This window comes from Aptenodytes forsteri, unplaced genomic scaffold (genome assembly GCF_000699145.1).
Source record: "Aptenodytes forsteri isolate BGI_AS27 unplaced genomic scaffold, ASM69914v1 Scaffold126, whole genome shotgun sequence".
Taxonomy (NCBI): Eukaryota; Metazoa; Chordata; class Aves; order Sphenisciformes; family Spheniscidae; genus Aptenodytes; species Aptenodytes forsteri.
Genome location: NW_008794599.1, coordinates 1,153,911 through 1,178,617, shown reverse-complemented (window position 1 = coordinate 1,178,617; position 24,707 = coordinate 1,153,911). Strand labels below are relative to the sequence as shown.

The 24,707-nt window shown below is 43.0% G+C and overlaps 1 protein-coding gene across 5 annotated transcripts in view; it reads left to right on the top strand.

Annotated features, from left to right (window-relative positions):
• FLI1 (Fli-1 proto-oncogene, ETS transcription factor) overlaps nucleotides 1–24,707 on the top strand; it is a 91,505-nt gene that overhangs the window by 47,977 nt on the left and 18,821 nt on the right. For all 5 annotated transcript variants that reach the window (XM_009272990.1, XM_019470389.1, XM_009272994.2 and 2 more), the window contains 4 exons: nucleotides 4,279–4,490; nucleotides 13,156–13,310; nucleotides 16,708–16,911; nucleotides 23,449–23,517. In XM_009272990.1, coding sequence (XP_009271265.1) covers nucleotides 4,279–4,490; nucleotides 13,156–13,310; nucleotides 16,708–16,911; nucleotides 23,449–23,517 — 640 coding nt within the window. The remainder of the gene's footprint in view (nucleotides 1–4,278; nucleotides 4,491–13,155; nucleotides 13,311–16,707; nucleotides 16,912–23,448; nucleotides 23,518–24,707) is intronic.

Below are 24,707 nucleotides of genomic sequence, written 5' to 3'. Positions count from 1 at the left end.
CGGGAACTTCACTGGACTGCCACGACTTCTCAAATACGATGGATAGTGGCTTAGCAACTCATATGTCTGCATTGCACAGCTGCCCCTGATTTTTATCTAGGGGTTTCTCATTCTGGCTATATATTGGCTCAAATGTTCTGCTCAATTCATTAACTAAGTGAAAACTTTTACTAAAACTTGCATGCTACCTCCATTTCGGGATAACTTGCTTGAAGCGTTGGTGGACTGTCAGCCCTCCCCAGCATGCTACCTGTGTGACCAGAAGAACAGACTGGTTTTCCTGCAGCACACAGGGACAAAATCAAAGTGTACCTCACCTTATTCAAGCACTTAGACCTGAGACCTAGATGGCTCATCTAAAAAAAGGAAAAACTGCAAATTTGACCTCTTACAACTGTTATTAATAATAGCCCTATCACGTATTCATGTCTAAGGGATCCAGAAGTGTGTGCCAGCTCTATGCAAAGCTGCTTCAGCAGTCATAGCAATGGCAGCCTTTCATTTGTGGCAGTTCAGCGGTGGGCTGCCCTGCAAAGGCTGGGGCTGTGCTTCACAGGGAGTTGAACTTGCCTATCGCTGCGCTGCAAGCTGCCGTAGACGGGACTTGCCACATTTATGCCAGGAATGTGATTAAAAACTGGAAAAACTGAAGCTAGCCTATTCCCAGAGGCAATATAATGTAACATATATGCCAGAATAATACACACAAGACCCCTGTCTCAGACTCAGTCTGGCCAGCTCAAGGACACAGCCCGGGAGGCAACAGCATGGGGGGAACCCTGGCGAGCTGTGGCCTGTCTGGTTAGGTTATGTTAGCACCTTTAATGCCTCCGATGTGTTTTCCCAGTTGCCCGTCACCAAACGCTAAGTAGCTCTCGATTCCAGGGGATAGAAATTTGCCCTCTGGTATTCAATTTAACTGTTGATCTCTTCCTCAGCCAGAACTGAAGCCAAACACTTCCTGAACAGACTAGTCCTTCAAAACTGAATCTAGCCAAGCAGAGCCTCTGATAGTGAGTACAAGGAAAGTTGTACATGTTCCCCATCTGGGTCTGTAGCCTGAAACTCTGGCAGGGCCAGACGAGCCCTGACCTCTTCTAAGACAGTTAAACTGAGTCCCAGGCAGTCCTCACTGCTAGGACGTTATCTGAGTGGTCCCCGTACTCTGACCCTGCCAGCTAAAGGCTACCTGTTGCTTGCCACCCCTTTGTTTTTCTCTTAAGCTGTAGATGTACACACCACGGAGACGCTGATTGCAGCAGGGGTTGGCGGCATGCCACCCAACTTCCCTTGCATGCAATCTGCAATACTTGTTTGCTATTTGCATGCACGACCTGGATCGTAAGCAGGTGTTACAAGCTGCTATCTCTGCCTGATCTGCTCTGTGTGCCTTCAGTTCCCCCAGAGCCTTGAGTCTGTAGCTTTTGTGGCTGTAACTAACACAGGGTTTTAGCTCAAACGATTCCTGGTTCAGTAACTGCTTGGGCCTGCCATGATGGCAGCCATCGCATTTGAATTTCTTTTCCTGTGTGCGACAGAGTTTTAAAGACGGTAGAGTTTGCAGTTTGTATGCATTCAAGCAGCAAAATGCAGAGCTTCTCGGTGCAACTGCTGCCTGCCTGTGAGATTATCATTATCCCCGTTAACGCCAGTTGCTGCTGTCGGCAGGGCCTAGCAGCCGCTTTGTCTTTCAAGGAAGATCCTTATCTGAGGAGGCAGACTTCTCCATCAGATATTCTGTATATCAGAGAAAAGTGTGTATTTGCTTGTGTATGTAAAGATAGTTGTACTTGGATGCAGTACTAATCATTGATCCTAATCCAGGGCTGTTCTTTGGGGTGGGTTGTTTGGGGGTTTTTTTGGAGGGGGGGTAGCCAGAAAGATCTCTGCTTTCCAATTTTTTTCTATCAGTATCTTTCTTCAGAAGAAAAATGGCGTTAGGCAGAAAAAACATTTTTCCAGACATTGTTTCCCTAAAAAACCCCAACTTTGTGTATGTTTTTAGACTGGAAATCTCCAAAATGAAACATTTTAAAATTGTATTTCGTGATTTTGCAGTGGTATTCATGGTTTCCTTGTCTCTGACCAGTAAGATTGATGCATAGACTAGCCTAGACTGGGTCTAGACAGTTGTAAGTCAGCCCAGCACCCCAGGTATTTGGGGTTTACCTACCACCTCATGCCATAATGTAGGGAACCCCACATTTTTTGTACTGAGGGGAGGCAGAGACTTGCAGGAGATGTGTCATTTAGGAACCTCTGCCTGACATCCTGACTTCAGTAAACCAGAGAAACAGCAAGTCACTATATCCTTACCTCTGATGGAAAGGCTTGCTCTCTTTTAAGAGCTGTCATCGGAAGATCTTGTGTTCTTGCACCTTTCTACACAGGCAAAGTTTATAGCCAGGAGATAGTCTCAATCCCTTTAAGGAGTTTCTGACACAAGGCTGTGATCATACAGGATTGCACCACAAGGAAATTCTTCCGAGGGGCACATTCCACTCTCTAGCTCACTCTAATTAAAGCAGAAAAAGGGAAGGGTTACTTTTGAAGGGTTGTGCATCCACCAAGAAAAAGCTGCTGGAAAGCATGAACACAGTCTGAGCTCCTTGCAACATGCAGCGTTAGGCAGTGTGGGGTAAAAGCTCTCATTTTTGTTGTTTAAAGGCTGTAGCCATCTCTGCTGATCAGTGTGAGAGGTTGCTCACAAAATTTTTGCAGCAAATACTATAGCTTCAGCAGGACTCATGCAGATGTTTGAGGGTTCCTCCAAATTCAAGCTTAGTCAGGCCCACTTACATTCTAGGCTACTCAGGCTTATTTGGTTTTGTTACGTGATCCGAGATCTGAGATAGAAAAGTGCTGATATTTGTAAATGCAGAGCACTGACCTGACTTTTTCTAAGTGGGTTAATTTCAAGCTGAGAGGGATTCTCATGTTTACCCAGTAGACTCTAACTATTGACATTTTTTGTGATGATATCATGAGCCTGGTAAAATCTGATTTGCACTTAGATTCTCGTGTAATCGGAGGATTCCAGCAGCTGCACTTTTCTAAGTTTTCAGAATTTCTGTTTCCCTCTCTGGTTGTGGAAAAAGTTTGCAAAACTAACCTCAGAAACGACTACTGGGGGGAGGCGGGGAGAGAGCAATAATTTATTATTTTTAAAAGCTCATGATTTGGACTGTGTCCTGTGAATTTTGAGCACTGAGGGTTTAGCAACACACCAGCTTTCAAAGCAAAGACAGTGTCCGTGTGTTCACGGGTAACCCGCTGCTGCATACACATTGGTGTTACGGGTCTTTTGAATGCTCAGTCCACAGAGTAGGTGAGTCTGTTGCTGCCTTTGTTTTGGAGGTTTGCTCCATTAACTCACATTAAAGTAGTGTGTGCTTTTAGTTTGGGAGGTTCCTCGTTCAGTTTCTGGCTTGCCAGCCATAATGGCAGCTGTGTTATGTGCGGTTAGCTTAGCTCCATAAAGAACATGCAGACCCTGTCAGATGCACTTTGAATAAGGCAGGACTGTGCCAAAACCTTTATGAGCCTGGCATGCTTCATTTAGAAAACCTAAGCGCATCAACGCAAGGAAATTGATAGTCAAAACTTTTTGTCAACATTTGGAGTTTCAGCAGGAAAAAAAAGGATAACAATTTCCTGTTTTTAAGCATTTCTAGAAATGCACAGTTTGGTAACTCACCAGTCCTACATTTCCCACAAAATAAACAAAAAGCGTAAAGTAATGCATTTTTTTATCCCACCACTAACACCCATAACTCTGACCTGTACTGACTGCTTCTCCTTCACCAGTAACCTCAAAATATAAACACCACACAAAACCCTTTGAAAGAAGATGTATAGACCTTCAAATGACACTCCAGAAATGTTCCATACTGTATATCTCTTTGGTTGTTTTTGGACCAGCAAGTGCAGGCAGGTGGACAGGTAACTATATGAAATCGCAGATGAAGCTGCTTACAGCAAGCAATGAGAATGGTATAGCACCCAGCGGCCACCTTTACTGTTTGCAGAAGTCAAGTTAATCTTAACTCCTGCCCCACCCAGAGCAACACAGCAGCTAGCAAAGCAACCCACTGGTTTTGCATATGGGTTAATGGACCCCAGAGAATCTGATTCAATCTGCAATCCTGGCAGATGGCAATTTCAGACAGTGCTGGGCAGCTGTGGGGCCCTTGCAGGTGCTCACCAGCTCAAAGAGAGAATAAGAGTGGAGTTACTAGTTTAGTCATGACTCTGAGCACTTGTTCTTTTTCTCCTCAGGAGGCTCTGTCAGTGGTGAGCGACGACCAGTCCCTCTTTGACTCCACGTACGGCGCTGCCACTCACCTCCCCAAGGCAGATATGACAGCTTCAGGGAACCCTGACTATGGCCAGCCGCACAAAATCAACCCTTTGCCTCCTCAGCAGGAGTGGATTAATCAGCCCGTCCGGGTCAATGTAAAAAGGGAATATGACCACATGAATGGATCAAGGTAAGGAAAGACCCTTTCCACATCTACTGAATCTTAAACAAAAGCAAAGCACGTGTCGTCCATTCGTGCTCTTGTCCTGCATATCAACAAACTCCACTCTTTGTGTAGGACCATATCCCGCTCCCCCTGGAGTTCCTTTGTCACTCATTTTTCAATGGCCTGAGGATCTTGCTCTTGCAGTTCTGCAGCATGCATCTCTACCAGTCTCCATGAACGCTGTACAGACTGGGACATGAGACTGCCAGGACAGAGTTCATGCTGCAAACACTGTTGTAAATTACATATTTCATCACTTAGTTCAGCATCCCACAAATGTGCCATGGTTCAGGGGGCTCCTGAAGATGGAGTTGGTCATGCAGTAATAGTCGGTGTTTATACCAGCGCTCCAGAGTGAAGCTAGTGAAAGCTGCACTAATGGACTGTGTGGGCTTCACTGGAGGGCACTTCTCATTGCATCTGTAACTAGATTCGTGCTCCACCAGGGCAGAAGCAACCATATGAAACTGGGGAGCTATTTGATGGATAAGGTAAAAAGAGGAGACTGAGGTCCTTTATGGCAGTCTATGAGGTGTAACAAAACAAAAGGCATATAGTCATGTCTTCTGTGTGAATATATATGACCACTAGTTCAGGAGTAGATTTGAGCAGTGATGTTAGCCATCAAAGGGACACTGGTTATGATGTATCCTCTACAGCCTTTAGCCAAAGAGGTAGGAGGCCTGCCCCCCATCATCTGTAGTTAGAGCTGGGGGAGATGGATCATTTCCCTGTTCAATGAGAAATTCAAAGACCTGAAAACATTTTATTATCGCAGCTCAGATTGTCTCTTTTAAAAACATTCCTACAAGTCCAAAGCCTAGGAAAAAAAATTCACCTTCTTGGACAAAATCTTTAGGTGTAGAAGTTTCAAATTTTTTCAGTTTTAAATATATACAGCAAAGAAAAACTATTTTATTTTTTAGCATTAAGTTTTAGAGTTCATAGTAATTTTAAATTTTATTTTAATTTCAAAGTCACAAACGTCTCTAACGTTTGTACAATGTTAATACAGGACAGTTAAACAATCAAGGGTTTTTCTTCTTTAGGGTTAGTTTAGGGCTTCTGTAACAGCCTATTTTCCTGGTTTCTGAGAACCTAGCAAAGTGTAGAGTTTGAAACAGAAAGCAGCCTCGCACTTTCAGACTTCTATAGTGAGATGAGGGTGTTAAAGACTTCAAACAGCATCATGTTTTTTTCTCCTCATAAGTACACAGTAGATGCTGATTTTACTATAAGATAGAGGTCTTTGCGTCAGTTGGTCTTTGATGGTGATCACTTGCAGACTGAACTTGATCTTGCCCCAAATGATCAGAATGGTACCTTAGTATCATTTCTGGACTTCAGAAGAACTGTATGGATTTTTGCACTAGAGTGCAATCTCAGAATTGAGGCTGGAACATGGGAAAATTAGTTATTTCCTGAAAAACACCATCCCTGGATAACACAGGCGAAAGGGTGGATCTTGAAAGTACCAGCAGGTTGGGTTTTTTTGATAGTCACAAGGACCACCTTTGGCTAGCAAGGCTAGTCTTCTTAAGCCATCCCTAAAATCTTCAAGAGGACAATGCAGAGTGGGATCCTAACTGAATGAGCGAGGCTTGTGCATGGTGCTGTGCAGGTCTGGCCTCTCCATCCTGCGGAGAGGTGAACCAGTCATGACAACTGAGGTGGCAGAATCAGCCTCACGTATGGCACAGGCAACGCGCTCCCACGATCATGTGAGGAAGCCCTTTGTAGCATTGCATCAGTTGCTCACACCCATAGTGTCAAACCAACACACAGAGCGTGTTTCCTCCCGTTACGCTACTCGTCTGTCTCACTCTAGCGAATTTTGGAGGGCCAAGGGAACAAGTATTCCTTTCACATCCGCTGAGCTACCACAGGCAGCACATATTTGTGCTTTTCAGATCCTGTAACCACATGTTCAGTATAAATTCTGCATGCGTGGGTACTTGTATGTGCAAAAGTCTATGTAACGTTCTCATTGTATGTGTACTGCATGTCTTGGGAATCGAATGTATTGGGCTGTCCTTCCATTGTGATCTTTGTGCTACAATTTCCTCATCTGCTCAGAAAAAAAGGGAAATAATACTGCTTTGACAAACTGATTCATTAACAATTGTAAGTGCTCTGATACCCATAGAGAAAGGCCCTCTAGAAGTGTGTTTATTCTGGGCAAAAAGGAAATCCTTCTTTATGGGCTTGCTCAAGACGACAAGATTCTTAGGCAGAAACTAAGTGTCCTCAGCCTCTCTAAAAAAGGGGTAACAACTTCCCAACCCGTTAGAAAAAAAGAAAAGACTGTTTTGAATGTCAGAACTAAGCACTGAAATAGCTTCCAGCCTTGCCTTTTGATGACTTGTTAGCACAAGAGCTCAAATCCACCCAAGAAATGAGAACGTTCATCTGACTTATCCATCCTCTCCTCCTATTCATGGCTAAAAATTGACCTTTTCCCCCCATGTCCATCACAGTTCATTGTTATGGGTTGGGCCACTCCAGTTGCTTGTTCCTCTGCCCATCAGCTGCCTGGCAAAACTGACACACCATCTAAGCGGCAAACACCAATCGCAATACAGATTAACTTGAACTGCAGACTGAATAACAAAACATATTCCCTCTCCCTCTCTCTCTGCCTCTCCTTCTCCCTCTTGTTTTTCAAGCACACTCTCTTACCGGGTTCCAGCTGCCTCATTAGAGGGAGCAGCCTTTATTCTGTGTTTCACCTGTACTTGAAACACTAGTGTTTTCTGCTTGTCGAGAGAATGGTTTGTGTACTCTAGGGAGTGATAAAGCTATAGGAAACCTGACAGTGGAGGGAGCTGGATGACGGTAAGGGACAGTGTCCAGCTTTTCTTCTTTTTCTTAGCAACCAGAAGCAGGTCTGACTGCCGTGAGGTACAGTGTGATGAGTTGGTTTGGTCCTTAGCAGAGTGGGAGAAGGGGTCTTTGAAGAACCTCTCCAAGCCTGTTTTGCAGGCTAAACAACACGGAAACCCTGACCAGCTTTCTACCCCATGACAGGTTTTCCTGGTTTACTCCCAAATTGGAAAGAATTTCCCAGATAACTGCATACTAACTGTGTATAGGGAATATTCAGGCAGTGGCAGGGATCTATGTTTTAGGGGAGAAGATGGGACTTCTGTGTTATTGCAAGATTCAGAAGTAGAAATTTTGTGAAAGTTTCTAGCATTATCAGACCTGGATGCAGTATATGGCCTCAAAATCTGTCCTTGCCTTCGCAGGCAGCTGCTTGCTCAGGACAAAACCCAGTGCTACACTTGTGTTTCACAGTGATTAGTGTCCAACCACAAGGCAGTTAAAATCCAACATAGAAAAATTAAAATCCTCATGCTTCTTACACCCCCTTAGGCACTAGGAAAGGGAAATGGTCTTGTATTTGCAGCACTGACCTGTTGCACACAAAAAATGGAAGTCCAGCTTTTCCAAGGGTTTACTGCAAGATGTTCCGTGTACCATTCATCTCTCTTTCCATCCATCTGGGGACTGGAAGCGTGGCTTGCAGTCTTTGTTCTTTGCTGGGTTCGTGTCTTTTCTTTATTTCGTTTATAGCCCATTCAGGGAAAGATCTGTCTCCTGCAATGTGCTTGTACAGTTCCCAACATACTAGGCCTGGATTTCTGTTGGGACCTTTAGATGCTTTTGTGATATAAATACAATCATTTATATTTTTAAAAACCAGAAAATCTTTCACATTTTAAATTCCAATGAAAAAAGGAGGAGGATTATTTAGAAAAACGCTGGGTAAAGTTCAACCCAATTTACAGTCCATTTTAATAATAGATTTTTCTTTATATTTTACATAAATTCCAAATGCAAAGAGTGAACTAAACAACAGACGTTCCAAATTTTGACTGTATTTACTGAGCTACTACAGATCTGCATTTGTAGCTAAACTCAGAGAGTGATTTTTAAAAAGACATTATCAAATTTGTATGATCTTCAAATGTGAAAGAATATTCTAATGTGCTGGATGTGTGCATGGATGTGGGTAAACTTCGCTGTGTAATTCTAACTGATGTTATGAATTTTGTCTAGCTAAAATAATGAAGTCAGTGCTTTGAAAATGCTTTGGAGACATTCTCTTGCTTCAGAATATTAGAATAATGCTAAGTTAGTTCAGGGACCTCAGAACATTTTTATGCCACAATAATTTTCTCAAAACAAAACAAAGGGACCATCTATGATGTCTATAAGAATAAAAATCCCCTTTAAGTAGCGTGTGAGCCCTCTAGTGGGATTCACTGTGTTGTTCTAGTCCCCAGCCAGAGCAGCAGACTGCAATTACCTACTGTTTGCATTTACCTGTATGTGATAAACACGATTCTTTTAGACCCTACTGAGCCTCTGTGCTTTCCTCATGCAGTTTGAGTTTTGTAACCTGTATGTCTTTTTCCATCCTTTTTACAACTGTTCCTTCTTTCTGCAGACTTACAGTCTTTTTCAGTGTGAACCTCCTCCTGAGGCATTCCTGAGAGCAGGATGAGAGGCAGGGTTAACACACAGTTAGATGCAAGTTTCGAGGAGCTCTGATTCTGTCCTGATAGCTCTCTTCCCTGCCTGTAAGAAGGAACCACAAACAGAATCACAGTATGTCTGTTCTTACTTCCTTCACTGAACAACAACAACAAAAAAATCTAATTTCAAGTGTAAAGATTAAAGCTGAGATGACCAAATGGGGACTTACACCAAGAAGTGGCAAATATAAAACAAAAAAAAGATGGGAAGAGAGGAGGAAAGAAAGGTTAGGAAGAAAGGGATAGAAAGAAGGAGGAAATATCCCACTGACCACAGCTGAGCCAGGTTCAGAAATCACTGAAATCCCTTATTTTGCTCTTTCGAATGAAAGCCAAAGGTGATTCCTAGACAGAGGCCCTGGGACAGTAATTGCTTTATTTCCAGGTATCTGGAACACAGGCTGAAGCTGTACAGAGGACTTATTAGTCAATGCCAGGCTAGCTGCTTGTCCATTTTGGCCAGTTTAGCATAAACTTTCCCAAAACACCAAGCTCTTGGCATCCCCAGAGACTGCTACTGGAGCTGCTGGAACGAAGAGTCTTTGGACCGACAGAGGGAATGAGTACTGCTTCATATTCCTTGGACTCTGTCACTGCCACAGTGAATATACTTAAGAGATCTTGTGAAAGCAGGCTATATCCATTTACCTTAGTAGATCTACAATGTTTTCTGCCCAGAACCTGAGCAAGTCCAGCATGTATAGCCACTTGAAAGTCTGAAGTCTCAGTGAAAAGTCAAGGATTAATCTGGCAACTGAAATCCCCCGCACAAACCATTTCGAATAATGAGGAAATTTTTATATAAGTCTAAGTCTGCTTGTGGGTAATGCATGAACTAAGAAAGGAGCTATATTCAATGAATACACTATTCATGGCTCGCAGCTCCCTGTTCTCATTTGATACTGTAGTTGTTCCCCACACTGAATTCTTCTTTGTGTTGCCCACAGCTACACCTACCTTCTGCTGGGATACTGTTAAATCCCTCGCCTTAGGCTGGGGTAGCACAGTAATGGGCGTCTGGGAGCTGCAAAGATGATTCAGTCTGGTAGCGCTGTCTCATTTCCCAGTAAAAGGCTCCATTTGGATCTGGTAGAAAACGCTGGGTTACAGGAGGACACAAAAGCAAGGATCTTCCCGCTTGCTGTCATTAAAAGATTTCACAGTCTTTTTCTTAAGGGAAGGACAGTTGGGTCTCCTGCCCAGTTAAGTTTTGCCAATGCTATTCCCAGTTATGTCTGTCCTTCTGCTATCGGATCAGTTAGCTCTGGATCCAACCATCCTGAAAACTTCCTCAGAGGGGAGGGGGGCATCTACTCAGCCACACGGGCACAACCCTGTCAGGCACATGGAGCACATTTAACATGTCCTGCAGGATTAACGGAGTGGCTTCTCTTGCCACAGTGGTAAATCAGTGGTTGGTAAGGACACACCTCAGTCCTTTAAACTTCTTTTCAGATCTCAGCCTCCGATACTTGGTTGTCTGGTTTTGGCTGCTGAGACATACAGAGCAAGGCAGAGGATAAGCAGGGTCCTAGCTGCCAAACCAAGAGTCTGCAAAGTGAAAAATCATCACAAAACCACCGAGGAGGTATCTTACAGCATTGGTGTTATTTTTGTTACTTTGCTGTGTCGGTCATGTGAATGTGCACAATACTTAGCAGAGAGAGTAGAGACAGCCAAGGACCCTGTGGTCTTTTCATGTGTGTCATTTCATGCCAGTAGAAAGCATGTATACTCCTAGGCAGATAAGCTTTTTAGAAGATGTACTCACCTGAGAGTCTGGATATATCCTGTAGTTCTCTATGAATATTATATATTTAACTATTCTATTATAAATATTGCATATTTCAACTGAGGGGGTTATTTTCCAGGGAAATTTAACTGCAGAGCAGTGGGGTGAGAGAGAACCCAGTAGAAGGACCTTAGGCAGCAGGTAGTTGTGCCAGCTCTGCTAGCACATGGGAGGTACTGACTGCAGGGAACTTGAAGAAAATTTTACTGTTGACTCTGAAGAAGGGAGAACTTCATCCCAAAGGCAGGTAGGAATCCATACTCCCTCACTGCGTGGGGATGTGTGCGTTTGGGTCTGTCCCACCAGCTGGGCTGCCCGCACCATTTAAAGTCAGCACCTGGTCTCCAGGCCGGGCAGGCGAGGAGGTCGGTCACCTCCCGGGGACGGTCAGCACTGAGCCAAACAGAGTCTGACACCTTGAAGCACGGATGCTCTCGCCATTTCACTGAGTCTTCTCAGGACAGCCTGTACCTCGGGAAAGAGTAAGATCCTTTGTGCTGCTTCAAGGCTTTTTCTCTGCCAGTACAGGCAGCATTTAACACCTGACACAGAGTATTTCAACAGAAAGTTAGAAATGATCACACTCCCTGTGAAAACCCTGGTGTCCCTGCAGTTGCTCAGACTCTCCTCTGACTGCCACGGGGACATTAAACCTTCAGCAGTTTGCCTCTCTGAAGGCGGATTTTGGTTCCCTGCCTGGAAAAACAGTAGGCAAAATAGTAAAACCTTAAATTTGAACATGTGTAAGTTATACATCTTATTTCCATTTTCAAGCAACATTCCCTCAGCAAGACATGAGGAAAAAATTACCATCTGCCTTAGAATATCTCGGTGGAGCATTTATCTCCCAGCCATGATAACTGAATTTCAGTAATTTCTCCCTCCCCCCCATTCAGATTAAGAAACAAATTTGTTTAGCGTCCAAACTTGGAAGTCTTGCCAGCTGAACTCAGAGGGTGGGATTTGGTGCGCTGTCATAGTTCTTACCCTTCAGCGAATGGTTTCCTCCCAAGCCACTTTGCTTCTGGCAGAGAATGAGGACGCCTGTGCAATTAAAGCAGTGGACTAAACTGCACTGGATATGGGCTCTGTGCTCACTTTGCATAGAGGTTGCACACTAATGCACCCCTGTAAAGGTGAGGGCAATAACGCAGCCCTTCCCTGCTACATTCTTCAGAACTGGGATGTGCTGTGTGCATGTGGCAGGCTGTGGGCTGGTATTTTAAGTGACCTCTAGAGCTAAAAGCATGAGTTACTACTGCAGCTGGAGAAAAACAAAATCTGTGCTCCCTATCTGTGGTTTGGAGGCTCACATTCTCCCCGAGCAGGACAGAGAAAGCCTATTGCTTGCCAAGGGTCTGCATGCAGTCCAGGTCTTAGCACAGTGCCACCTGAGTTGCTAAACATTCCCTCCTCATCACTCCATCACCTCAGAAGTAAAACTGGGGCCAGAGTCTTTTTTGCACACTGTTTCTGTGGTCTGAAGTTCTTGACTCACGCCTAAGGCACCTAAGATTTCTAGATTTCCTATCCAAGTAGTAGACAAGCCTGGGACTGTTTCACTATTAAGAACAGACAAGATCAGTTACATTCAGCCCTGGATAAATAAGACTCTTTAGATACCATGCTAATATTGTAGTATTCTGCTGTGACTATCCTGTCATTTTGGCATGGGTATTTTGTATTCTTTGTTAATGAAATGAAGGGTGGTGTATCTGTATTTCTGACTAGCTCTGCAGCAATGCCTTAGGTCATGAGGTGAGAAGTACAGCCTTTCTGTCAATTGATAGACTCCACTATAACAGAAAGACAGTGTGCAGGGTTGTATTTAACACAATGCAAGAGTGAAACAGTCCAACAAGGGCTCCTAGGAGCATCAAGCTGTATCTGAAGGATTGCTAAAATGCAGCTGAGCAATAAAGGATGAAGGGGGAGTAGGGGGTGTAACCGATAGACCTATGTGATAGGCACTTGCTTTTTATCTGGTTCGTGAATATTTCAGAGGTATTGAGTATGACCTTACAGCTACCATTGCCTTTGTCTGAAAGTCACTCTTCTTTGCACCTCCAACTGGTTTCATTATCAGAGATCCCCTCCATGAGACTTGTGATTCATAGATCACCTTATGACATTCATGTGACAGGCCAGGAATGGCCTTTCCCACATGTAAAGAAACTCCCCTTAACTCTTCACCTTTGGGATACTTGCCATTTCTGTAACCCAAACCTCCTTCTGCTACAGCAGGGATGAAAGGTGCATAATAATGACAAGTCATCTGTTTCCTTTCGCATTTCAGGGAGTCCCCCGTAGACTGTAGTGTGAACAAATGCAGCAAACTCGTCGGAGCAGGGACAGAGTCCAACCCAATGAGTTACAGCACCTACATGGATGAGAAGAACGGGCCTCCTCCCAACATGACCACCAATGAGAGGAGAGTCATTGTCCCAGCAGGTACCACCACCATCAAACTCTTTGTGTCGTATTTCCTTGCACTGTCTTAAATACACAGCGGAACAGATAAGGCATGTTTATCCACTCTCTGAGGAATTCTCTTTCTTACAAACCATGTAAAAATAAGGAAAATATCAGAGGTTTTTTTATATCAGAATACTGATATTTTCTATATCTATTCTGATATAGAGTTTCCCACCACTAGTGGGAATTTCCCGTGCCCCCGCATATGTTCTACCTTGAATCAGAATAAGAAGTGGATAATTAGTGCTTCTTCTTTTTTTTTTTTTTTTCCCCTGGAATGAAGTGTTGGTTTGGTGTGTTGAACCAAATCCACCTCCTGCATGTGTTAGAGGAGAATCTGCAGTGCTTCCTGGGACATGCACAGTATGATCAAAGAGTGCAGTTCATAGGCAAGAATAAGCATGAAGTGGACCCAAATTATAACTCCCATGATGCTCTGCAGGATCCAGATGCACTTTCATGTCATAATGATTCAAAATGAGTTATTTTGTTTTCATTTTTTTGTTAGAAGTAAAAAAACAGAGAAATTATATGTTGCAGGAACTACATTATCCTTCCAAAAATTGTTACACAGAAACATTCCTGTCCAGTTCTCTGTTTGTATTTGATATCCACATCTGCTGTCTGAAATTGGCAGGATGCATTAGATGCATTTGGATAGTCAAGGTTGAGAGCTGCTGTGGCAGGCAACCGGTGAAGTCTGAACCTGGAACGAGAGGAATTCTTTTCCCTGCGAAGTTTATAAACACCATAGATATAAACAGGCTAGCCCAGGAACTTCCCAGCAAGGGAGATATTATGAGCCAAGTCCTGGCCCAACTTACGTACCAAAACTTCCACTGATTTCAAGGGGTGCAGCTTTTCACCCAGCGTTGTGAGGGTTTCACCGAGGGTTGTAGCTGATTCAAGCAGATGAACTGTTGGCAGAAAGAAATGTACTCGTGGAATTTAGCTCTGTTTTCTGATCGTGGCTTGACCACGAACAGATGACAATTCCCAAGCATTTGTTTGCCATTTAGGATGAAAAGGAAAAGCTTGAACTGAATGTAGTGAAGGGAAGCCAATAAAAGATTGACAGCAAATCTCAAAGTACCATTTAAGCTGTTGTTAGGATCTGCTTAGAGAGACTGGCTAACCTAATTGGTGACAGCATCAGATATGTTTTCAGCATCAACATTGCCTAGAAAGGTGTTAGCTGATACCAACTAGTCATTATATTATTAAAGATATTCAAGGGGGAACATTTATCCTGCTCTTCACCATGCTATTCATGCGTATTTAAAAAGACCCAGGGTGGGCTAAAGTTTAGCACTGTTGTTGAAATAGGGGAAATGACTTTTAGTGCCCTCAGTGGAAGAGAAGGTTTAAAATCTCCTCTTTGAAGGGAAGTGAAAAAAAGGATTTTTTTCCCCCTCATGAGCATCCACAAATCAAAACCTTGAGTTACTTGTGAAACAGCAGTGATTTACCAGACTTTGGAAGTCAATAATGAACATCATCCCAGATCTTTGGCTGCAGGATATGAGGCCCAATTCATCCAAGAAAGGCATTTGGAAATTTTAATATAATCCAGAGTAAAGATTTATAGTGCATTAGGGTGAAGATAGGCAAGAATAATGTCACATTAGGCTCGCAATAGTAACAATAACGAACTCTATGCCATGTTTCAAGAAGGCAGTTTTTCAGAGACCATTCAATGTCTTTTGCAGTGATAAACAGGCTGAACAAATATCTGAAATTCAAAAGTGTTTGCTTAAAGGGAGACCACAAATTCACTATGCCCTCTAAAAGTTGGGTTTTTTTTCAAAACTCAAGACAAATAACTCTTTCAATCAAAAAAAAAAAAGAATCCTCTCTTGACACTTGCATTGTAAAATTTGCAGTCTTTTGCCAGTGCTTAGAAAGCAGAATTTAAATTAGCTATTGCCAAAACATAAAGGAAATCCATCTTTCTTTCCCAAAGCAGACTTGCAAAGGCATGGGGTTGTAAGTTCCGTGTTTAGAATTCATCTTTAAGCAACCCAGGTTTACTAGAAATTCAGTGAGGAAATGTCACGGTTATAACTTCAATATTCCTTGATCTTCTCCATTTCATGCTGTTATTCTGGAACTCAAGTGCCCAGGAATGCACCAGGTACAGCCACTACCTGACCTTTTGGTGTCAAGGGATCCCTGCAGCCCACGCACACACAGTTTACGGTCCTGGGCCAAGGCATTATTTTATACACTATAAAATGTGTGGCAGAGGCATTTCTTGTCCCTCCCCAAAGCACAACCTACCAGCTGTGTGATGGCTATGTGTTTCTGATCCATTTTCTCAACTGCCTCGGGACCTGAGGTGTTTGACTTTTATCTTAGAGGAATGTACCAGCTGTGATGGACAGATCAAACGTCTCCAAAGTTTAAGCTTGACTTTGCAATCCTCTCCAGCCGCAATGGAACATGAATCTGCAGCTTAAATTTTGAAATAGGATGCATGGAGAGAAGCAGCACAGGAAACATCTGAAAATGCAGATATGCTCTGAAAATGACTCTGTAAAAATGGTATCGTGGCACAAAACTTGCTGGGACTTTCTGATCTAATGCTCTTTTTGAAACTCAAAGGATTATGTCTTTTTTTAACTACTGATGCAGCAAACCATCACCACAGGGTCTGAAACTCCAGCCGGGTTCAATCTCTCTCTTACGTCATCGCTAGTAATAAAGATTCCACAGCTGGAACTTTACTGACAGTTGATAATGATGCATGAGACAGTATAAAATCCACATTGCCCTCCAATAGCTGTGTTGGTTTTACAGGGCTAGCGGAGGTAGAATTGTGTTCTTGTCAGCAGGATGAACAAATGTGACTCAGAGATACATGGCAAGCTGTTCTGTTTAAGCAATAATATCTTTTTTCAGAGTCCCTTTGCTGACCATAAATACCGCCATCCTCAGACTTTAAAATGCCATCTGTTAGGACTTTGTAATGCACTTGCGAAGGATGGTGTGACTTATACAGCGCTGATGTAATTATATAGCATTGCAGAACCGAAGCTGTGACAAGCATAACCTTTCAAAGGGATGAGTTTGCTTTTGGAAGCTTTTTTCCAGAGGGAGAAAAGTCACAGTCAAATGTCACTAGTATTGTTCCCAAGCACAGGTATAAGATTCAGGCAGGTGGGAGACAATCAAGGGAATTTACCCTGCCAGTGGGTCAGTGTGATCAATTTATGAGCACAGTACTTTTTCATCTTGGCAAAATGCATTGGAATCACTAAATTAAATCCATTTGGTTGTGGAGACAACGATTAATGCTTTGACTGGGCTAGAGTGAGTACTAGAGGCTTGAGGCTTGCATATAGTGTTACCATCCTTTGTGCTTTTCTGCCAGATCCCACCCTATGGACCCAGGAACATGTGCGCCAGTGGCTGGAATGGGCTATAAAGGAGTATGGATTAATGGAGATTGACACCACCATCTTCCAGAATATGGATGGCAAGGAGCTCTGCAAAATGAACAAGGATGACTTCCTCCGAACCACCTCCCTCTACAACACAGAAGTTCTGTTGTCTCACCTCAGTTACCTCAGGGAAAGTAAGTATTGCCCTGACTCATCCCAACCCTAGCGTGACATGCTGATAGGATAAGCTGCCATGAGTACTGAACTTCTAGGGCTCTTCTTGCAGGATAAATAGTGGCAAGGATGAGGGAGAAAGAACAGAGAAAGGCAAGCAGAGAGAGCAAACAAGGAGAAGAGGAATAAAAAGTGGGTTGGAAAGTTAATTTTGATTTAGATGGAGTTAGTGGTGCTATCAGGGAGGTGAAGAACTGAGCAGGACTCTTAAGAAGATTAGATAGTCTTACAGATAATAAAACCAGCTGTGGCTATATGATAAAAATACATAAATTTGCTGTGGAGATTAAACCAAACATTAACTGATGGGTCACAGGCAAATGACTCCATAACTTTGCAGTTAGAGGGCTGTGCACTTTCCCCCAAGGCTTCTGGTAAAGACTGCTTCAGAATAGGACCCACAACTGGCCAGAGTTGGAGATTTTCGATGTTCCTGGAGGCCCAGATTTATTGGAAAGAGGAAAAAATGCAAGAGCAATTCCCCAAATGTAAGTGCGCTGAAGCAGACATCGTGCAAGTGACCTAGTACTCAAAGAACAAGTTTTGCTGAACCTCTTTATTGCTACTCTCTGTCTCATGCTAGAGTATGTGATGGATCCAATGCTCCTTTTTGCTGTATTAAGCCCCTAAGACAGAAGCTGTGAGCAGTCTTCTGAGCTTTCTGGAAAAGCATACCACAGCAGCCCAAACAGGAATGACCACCTTATGGTTAGCACACGTTCCTGAGGCTGGGAGTCTTAGATTCAGACCTTTCTAAGACTTCCTGTGCAACCATAAGCATGTCCAAATGTCTCCTCGTCATCTATAAAATGGAGGTAAAAGCATTTCCTTTCTTCGCAAAGGTATGCTAAGGATAATTGTGTTATAATGACACCAGAGAACTGGAACTAAATCCCACATGCTCCGATATTTTGTCAAGTCAAGCAGCTTTTATAGGAGTATAATTATTTGAGGACTGAAAAATCAGGAGAAGGTGCCATAAAGCGAAGTGAGAGGGCAGGGAGAGAAAGAAAAAAGTATATATTCTCCAAACTGTGATGTAAAGGCAGCTGAAGATGTCTCCATCTGGCCAGTGCAATAAAGCAGTGAGACAGCATTCATTTAGGGTGTTTCTTCAAAGCTGTTCAGCGCTGGTCTCTCCCTGCCTCTGCTAAAATCAGTGGGAGTTTTACAGATTACAGTGGGACAAGAGTTAGATCACAGATGGGTGCCTCTGTAAGCCCCACCTTTATTTTTTTTGAGAAGTCGAGCCAAGGAAATGATTCACAACAAATAACCGAATTGTTGGATTTGAACAGTTTTTGTCCCTTGCGACTTCACAATAAAATAATTTCCCATCCAAAATAATTTGCAAATTTCATCCTGTTTCATCAGCAAAGAGCTGCTGGTTCACAGAACACTTCAAGATTATTGCAGATGCAAACTAACTTTCTAACTAAGGTTTGCATACAGGATTACACACTTCTACGGGAAATCGTAAGGCAGTTTTGTGAAGCCAGTGCTGCTTTGGCCAAACCTGCTGACTTTGGCTGGGCAAATCAGACGCTTTGTAACCGGAAATGTTTTTAAATTCCCACAAGATAAATACTCAAGTGAGGCACTTGAGTTGTCTTATTGATAAGAATTGAGAATTGACAGAAAGAGACAAAGAAGGAATTGTATGTTTTTTGAATCAAAGAACCAGGCTGAATTTGAAAAGGTTGGCAGAAGAGTTGAATTCTTCTGTTGCTTTAGCTCCAGACAGCATCTTCAGTGATAGTCTCAAGTGTTAGGGATCCCGTTACTTGGGGTGTTCAAAGAGGGTATCAGAGGAATTGCATCCTTGCTCTCATGGCATAAATCTGAAGACCTGGATTCAGTTGCCACCTTTACCATTTGCTGCTGTCCATTTGTTCAGGGGCAAATTCCTGATTGATCCTACCTACCTTTAGATACCTGAAGTCCCTAAATGAGAAGTCTGGTCACACTGGTCTCTGTTTGTAGAAAAGAAGCAACAGGGCACGTTGAAATTCAGGATAGTAGTCCCCTAGTTCACACATCACCTTTAAATGCCTGGAATTAGAAGGGATAAACCTTTGCCTCAATTCCTCTGTGCTTCAGTTTTACTTTCTGTAAAATGGAGCTAGTAATCCTGCCTTCTTATTGGTCTTGTCTGTTGAGATGGCAAATCTGTGGAACAGGGATTGTGTCTCCTGTCTCTCAAGACCCAGCACAATGGAGTCCTAATGCAGTTGCAACATTTAAGTGCTGCTGCAATGCATGCTGAATAATAATCATAAAAATATAATGTTCTGCCAGGGGAATGCCTACAATGATTTCTATGCTATTAAGCTAGTGCAAAACCTGAGCAACTTTGCTGGGTTCAGGCAAATTAGTTATTCCAATTTTACATGGATGCGTACGAAAGGAGAATTCAATCCCAGTCCATCCCCAGCTTTTACGATTATAAATTTCTCTCTGTTCAGCCCCTTGGGCTGTTCTAAGACGTCATGCGAGTGCTGTCCTTATTAAAGCAAGCTCCTGTCTGAGGGGAGGTCGGGCAGCCTCTGAAGAGCATTCCTTTCCGTGCAGCTGTTCCTAGCGCTGCCTAATGACAGTCTGGTTTCTGGATTGCTGGTTAACTCCCTCACGGAGTAACGCCTTCGAAAGGAGCTTATTGTTTTTCCAGACTGACTTCCAGCGGATGTTTAGTGCCGAGCCTCTGAGCTCAGTGCCATGGGGAGATGGTCTTTTTTCATGAATTTTCCCCTTTTGTAAGGTTGGTTGTTTCAGAGACATCCAGCTTTGCTCCTGCTTAGGGTGGAGAATACATGATGGTAACAAAACACAGGAGAACTTTGGGGAACTGCAAATCTATAGGCTAGATTACATCTGCCCAGTCTCTCTCTTGAAAGGTTTTTGTCCTCTCAGGATGTTAAGCTGGATATCTGATGACTAGTGAATCCTAAACTTTGGTGTTTGTTTTCCAAGAAACAAAGCCGACCTGAACTTTCTGAGCCAGGCAAGGAGACTCCCTGAAAATTAGCTTCCTCAGAAGGTTTTCAACATTTTACACTCCTGATCAGAGTGAAAGCATTCTTAAAACTGACTATGAGGTACATTATTTTGGCACTTCTGAGTCCAGATTGAAAAAATAAACCGGTAACATCTGCAAGACCTCAACAAAAGCTCAGTCTCAGTTTTGGCGATAGAAGGTTCAGGTGAGTTATTTAATATAGTCGAGACTAAACCAAACTCATATCACAGCACCTTTAGTCTTCAGGCAAAACTTAGGTCTGGATCAGAATCACGCAGTTGTTTCCCTAACCTATTGGAGCAGTCAGGAATTCAGACGTCTGACCTTTAGGAGATTTCAGACTTGCAGAACCCAGTTCTGCAGCACACTCTATCCTTTGGAGTCTCTCAAAACACCCCGCAGTAGTTTTTTCAGGGAACTTACTGTCCCCCCCCAAACAATTATCTTTCTTTAAGTGTTTCTTCTAGTTTCCTTTCCTTGGTCTTTTCTTCTTGTTCATCCCCCTGCACCTTTGGACTCCAGACTGACTGCTGTGCCGGTATCTTTTTCAAACACAGTCTGCCTGGTGAATCTTCTCCAGTCAGCCAGTGGGCAGTGGGAAGGGAGAGTTGAATGTTTTCATGCTATGTTTGGGATGAACATCAAAAGAAGCCTGAACTGTCACCTCCTGTCCTTTTCCTCTCTAGTTATGGGGGGTCGGTTGTGTATGGTGTGTACAAACGAAAAGAGCCTGAAGGGGAAAGAATGAGACTGTGGTGAAAAGCAGAAGCAGAAAACTGCTTTGTGGTTTCGAGACATATATTAATGCCAAACAAAACTATACTGCTAAACGCAGCAGAACCCTGATTCTACCAGGAGATGTGGAGGGAAGGCCACATGGCCTTCAGAAGGTCAGGATAAAAAAGACTTCCAGGTTAAATAGACTTCAAGATTGTGAAACCAAGATATTCCTGCATCTCAGAAGGATGAGCTGCCTTGTGAAAAGGAAGACTTTATGGGGAATAAACTCCCCTGCTCTGGTTTTCATTCCTTTTCCATCTTCATTTTTAATTAATACAAGGGAAATAAAAGAAGAAAGAAAAAGGTGGGAGGAACCATAAGATAACCTGTTTAATATTAATTATAGGAGAATAGCCTTGCACTTTATTAATAATACCAGCGTTTCCAGAAAGAGCTGATTTCATTTAAGCTGTCACTGACTCAGTAAAGGGAAGGAGGAATAAGAACAAAATGAAAATTCATTGCAGCTAAAGTTTTGCCCAAGAACGAGTAAGGGAGGGAGCAGCCTGGCCTCTGTCTGTCTGTCTGCTTCTCTCTGTCCTGAGCTGTCTCTCTGGCTTTCTCTCTTTTCCTCCTTCATTGAAAACCGTTAATAGGAAACACATTTCCTTTTCTGTGGTGTTCCCACCAGAAACCTCAGACTGTCGGGCAAAGGTGAGAACTTTTAGCAATTAAACTGGGGGAGGCGCCGTCCCTTTCCAGTGGCTTGGGCTGCATTTTTTAGTGTAAAGTAGCTATACATTGATCGTACAGGCTTATTCAGTGCTATTCATCACCCCACCCCCATCTCCTCAGCCAGTCAGTGCAACCAGGCATTTGCAGCCTATTTAGTCATAGAAAACTCTGTTTCTGAATTCCCCAGCACTTCCCTGTCTGGGGCAAGCTAGGCTGGGCGTTGCATTCAGGATCTACTTCAAATAACCTGAAAAGGAGAGAGTGGTGGACAGGAGTTTCCCCACGGACATTTAAGAAAGAAATGCCACAGCCAGAAACCATCTGATGAAAACATGAGTTAGGTGGACAAAGCTGTTGCAATTCCTCCAGCAGCAGCAAAAGACCAGCGAATCTCTCTAAATATTTAAGCCAATCACTTTGGTTATCTACAACTTTCACAGTCAAGGTACCCTTGGGATTCCTTTGAACTCCCCCCCTCCTAGTTTATCATGTTATCCATGCTGGTCTTTTGAAACATCCCCTCTCTTGCAGCATCTAGTAGCATCCATCCTCCACTCCCTATGAGTAGGCTTTGTTTTCCAACACCTTCTACCTCTGTGTACATGCTGGCTTGTGCACATCTTTGGCTTTGTTTGCATTTGGGGAAGAAAAGAAATCCATAGGAACACAGAGCTAATAAGATCCAGCACCTGCAATGGCTATTACTTCTGGCAGCGAACTGCCTAATCCTCAGCTCTCACAGGAAAGTGAGACATACTGTGAATACAACTGAGGGGCAAGTGAGGTCAGTGTTATTTGGGATCATGTGGATTAGAGGAATGTGGAGACTGCATGGCTTAGTCACAAGATCCTAATCAGTTAGTATTATAGTACCTGCAAAAGAGGTATTCTTAGCCCTGCCAAAGAATCTGGGGATGCTCAGGGTCAGCATAGCATATACAGAAATCTATACTGTTCGCTGTGTGTTGCTTAGGACCAAGTACCTTAAATGGGATAGACTCTCACTGAATAGAGGGATGTGTAGATATGAATAGCAGAAAGTGTCTGTAAAAGCACTTCTCATCCATACCAATCCATGGCGAGATTGCTGCCCTGCTCCAGTTCACATTATCAGTCCCTACCGAGAAGGGCCCTGGGCCTTGTTATCAATGTCACTGCCTGATGCAGTGGAAACTTCTTCAAAGAGCTGTAGGAAAGGTGAGCCTAGAAGATCATGTAGGGTAAACACATATAACTAGACAACCATGAAATGTGTATTACATGCTGGCTTCCAAGAGCTCACAGGGCCTCTTCCTCCATTTCCAGAGGAGTTTGCGGGAGAATCAAAGTAAAATGCTTAGAAAGGAACATTTCCACCATAGACTGCAAAACAAAGACCCTTCCAACGGGTTCGGTTTTTGTGCTTCTCTTGTATAGTTTTGTTTCAAGTGAGGGTGGATGGAAAGGCCACTCTGAACCAAGAAAGCCACTTTCAAACTCCACAAAGCATGGGAGATGCTGGAATACCAGTGAGATTTTTGCAGCTGTTGGCCCGAAACCAAGCATGTGACACTCTAAAAATATTCAGATCCTGACAGTGCAATTCATGGCACTTCTACTGTATGTTCCTCAAACAGGACATTTCTCTATCACAGCTAGAGAGAGAGGAAAGCTTCTTCCTTACCCTGTAATACAATCTGTGCCATAGTAATTTCTAGAGGCTCTGCTGTGATAGATATTATACCTGTATAAATGTACTATACAACCTCACCCTTTTATATCAGTTTTCAGTGGAGGACATCAAGGCGCTCAGTGAAGGAGGCAAATGTCTTTATTTTGATTTGCAAGTGGAGAAACAGTAGCAGATGTGTGACATACAGCTACCAAGCTTTTAAAAGAATTTCATATCCATCATAGAAAATGTGTGCCTAATTGTCTGAAAAATTTGGTCTTTAGATCTTAGTGATAGCATTTTCTACCTGCCTGCATGGTTCCCCGCTGGCAGAGCATATTCAAACTGCAATAACTCCTTTTCTTTTTGTTATAGGTAGCTCACTGCTGGTCTACAATACTCCATCCCACACAGAAGCTTCCTCACGTCTTGCCACCAAAGAAGGTCAGTCTTTCGCATATAAATGTCCTGGCTTCCTGTACTCTCACAATGTTTTTGATTGGGTTAAAATGAGACCTTTTATATAATACCCTTGGCATGAAAATGTTCTGATCTGCTATGCATGCACAGCATGGTTAAAATAGAATAATTCACAATTTGCAGCCCCATCCATGCTGAAAATCACATCTCCAGTTGTGCAGCCAACATTGTGGCATAAAATGTCTATCTGTCATTTTCACACTTGTGTATTACTGAGTTGATGAACTGACGGCGTATTTTCTGTCCTTTATGTGAAACAGTTTGAAATCTCAGATATATGGCAAGGACTGAGACACTATTTCTCTCTGAGTGAGTTCATAGTTGAAAGGATAAAATTTTCTCACAATATCCATTACTGAGTAAAGGCCACGCAGGTCTTCCAAAACCATTCATGAATCTGTCAGCTAGTTTCAACCAGCAAGGAAGACCAAGTGTATCTTTTTGACACTTTCATTTTGGAACATTTTGGTTTTCTTTTTGAAATAACCCCAAATTTTAAATCTATTAAAAATTCTGATCATGTAGATGGAGCTTAGAAACCTTGAAGTTTAAAAGTTAATAACACACTTGGGGCTCCTTCAGGCTTTTGAGTTTTTTGTATATCCTTCAGTCAGGTTTTTCAGGTTTTCCTCTGCAGCTACAGTTCTACTCCTTTTTCTCATTTTTAATGAAAAACTGGATTCTCAGTCATTACAAAATTATGAGAGTTGGTGTGATGGGTATGATGCACATCCCTGAGATAAGACAGTAAGTCACAGTCAGGCAGTTAACTGTTATATGAGATAACCCACCTCGAAGGAGTCTGCTCTCATGCCGAGACAGTTTCCTCACCTCATATATAAACATTTCTATGCTTTTCAGGAGAACGTGGCTTCATTGATGAGCCACAAGTTTGCATTTCAAAGAATAGTGGGGAAAGGCAGAAAGTCTTTTATTTAAGCAGCTGGAGAGAGAGAGACAAAACCCCCCATTTCACTGAAAGGCTACAGTAAACTGAGATCACACATTTAACAAGCTTCTGCATGGTGTGTCTGGCTGCTCCATTGACTAGCACTGCTCTTAGAGCCAGCACTTCTTTCTCGTTGCACCACGCTGCATTTCATCTCCAACATCTGTCTTGGACCCTGGACACAATATCAGGGCTGGTTTTTACA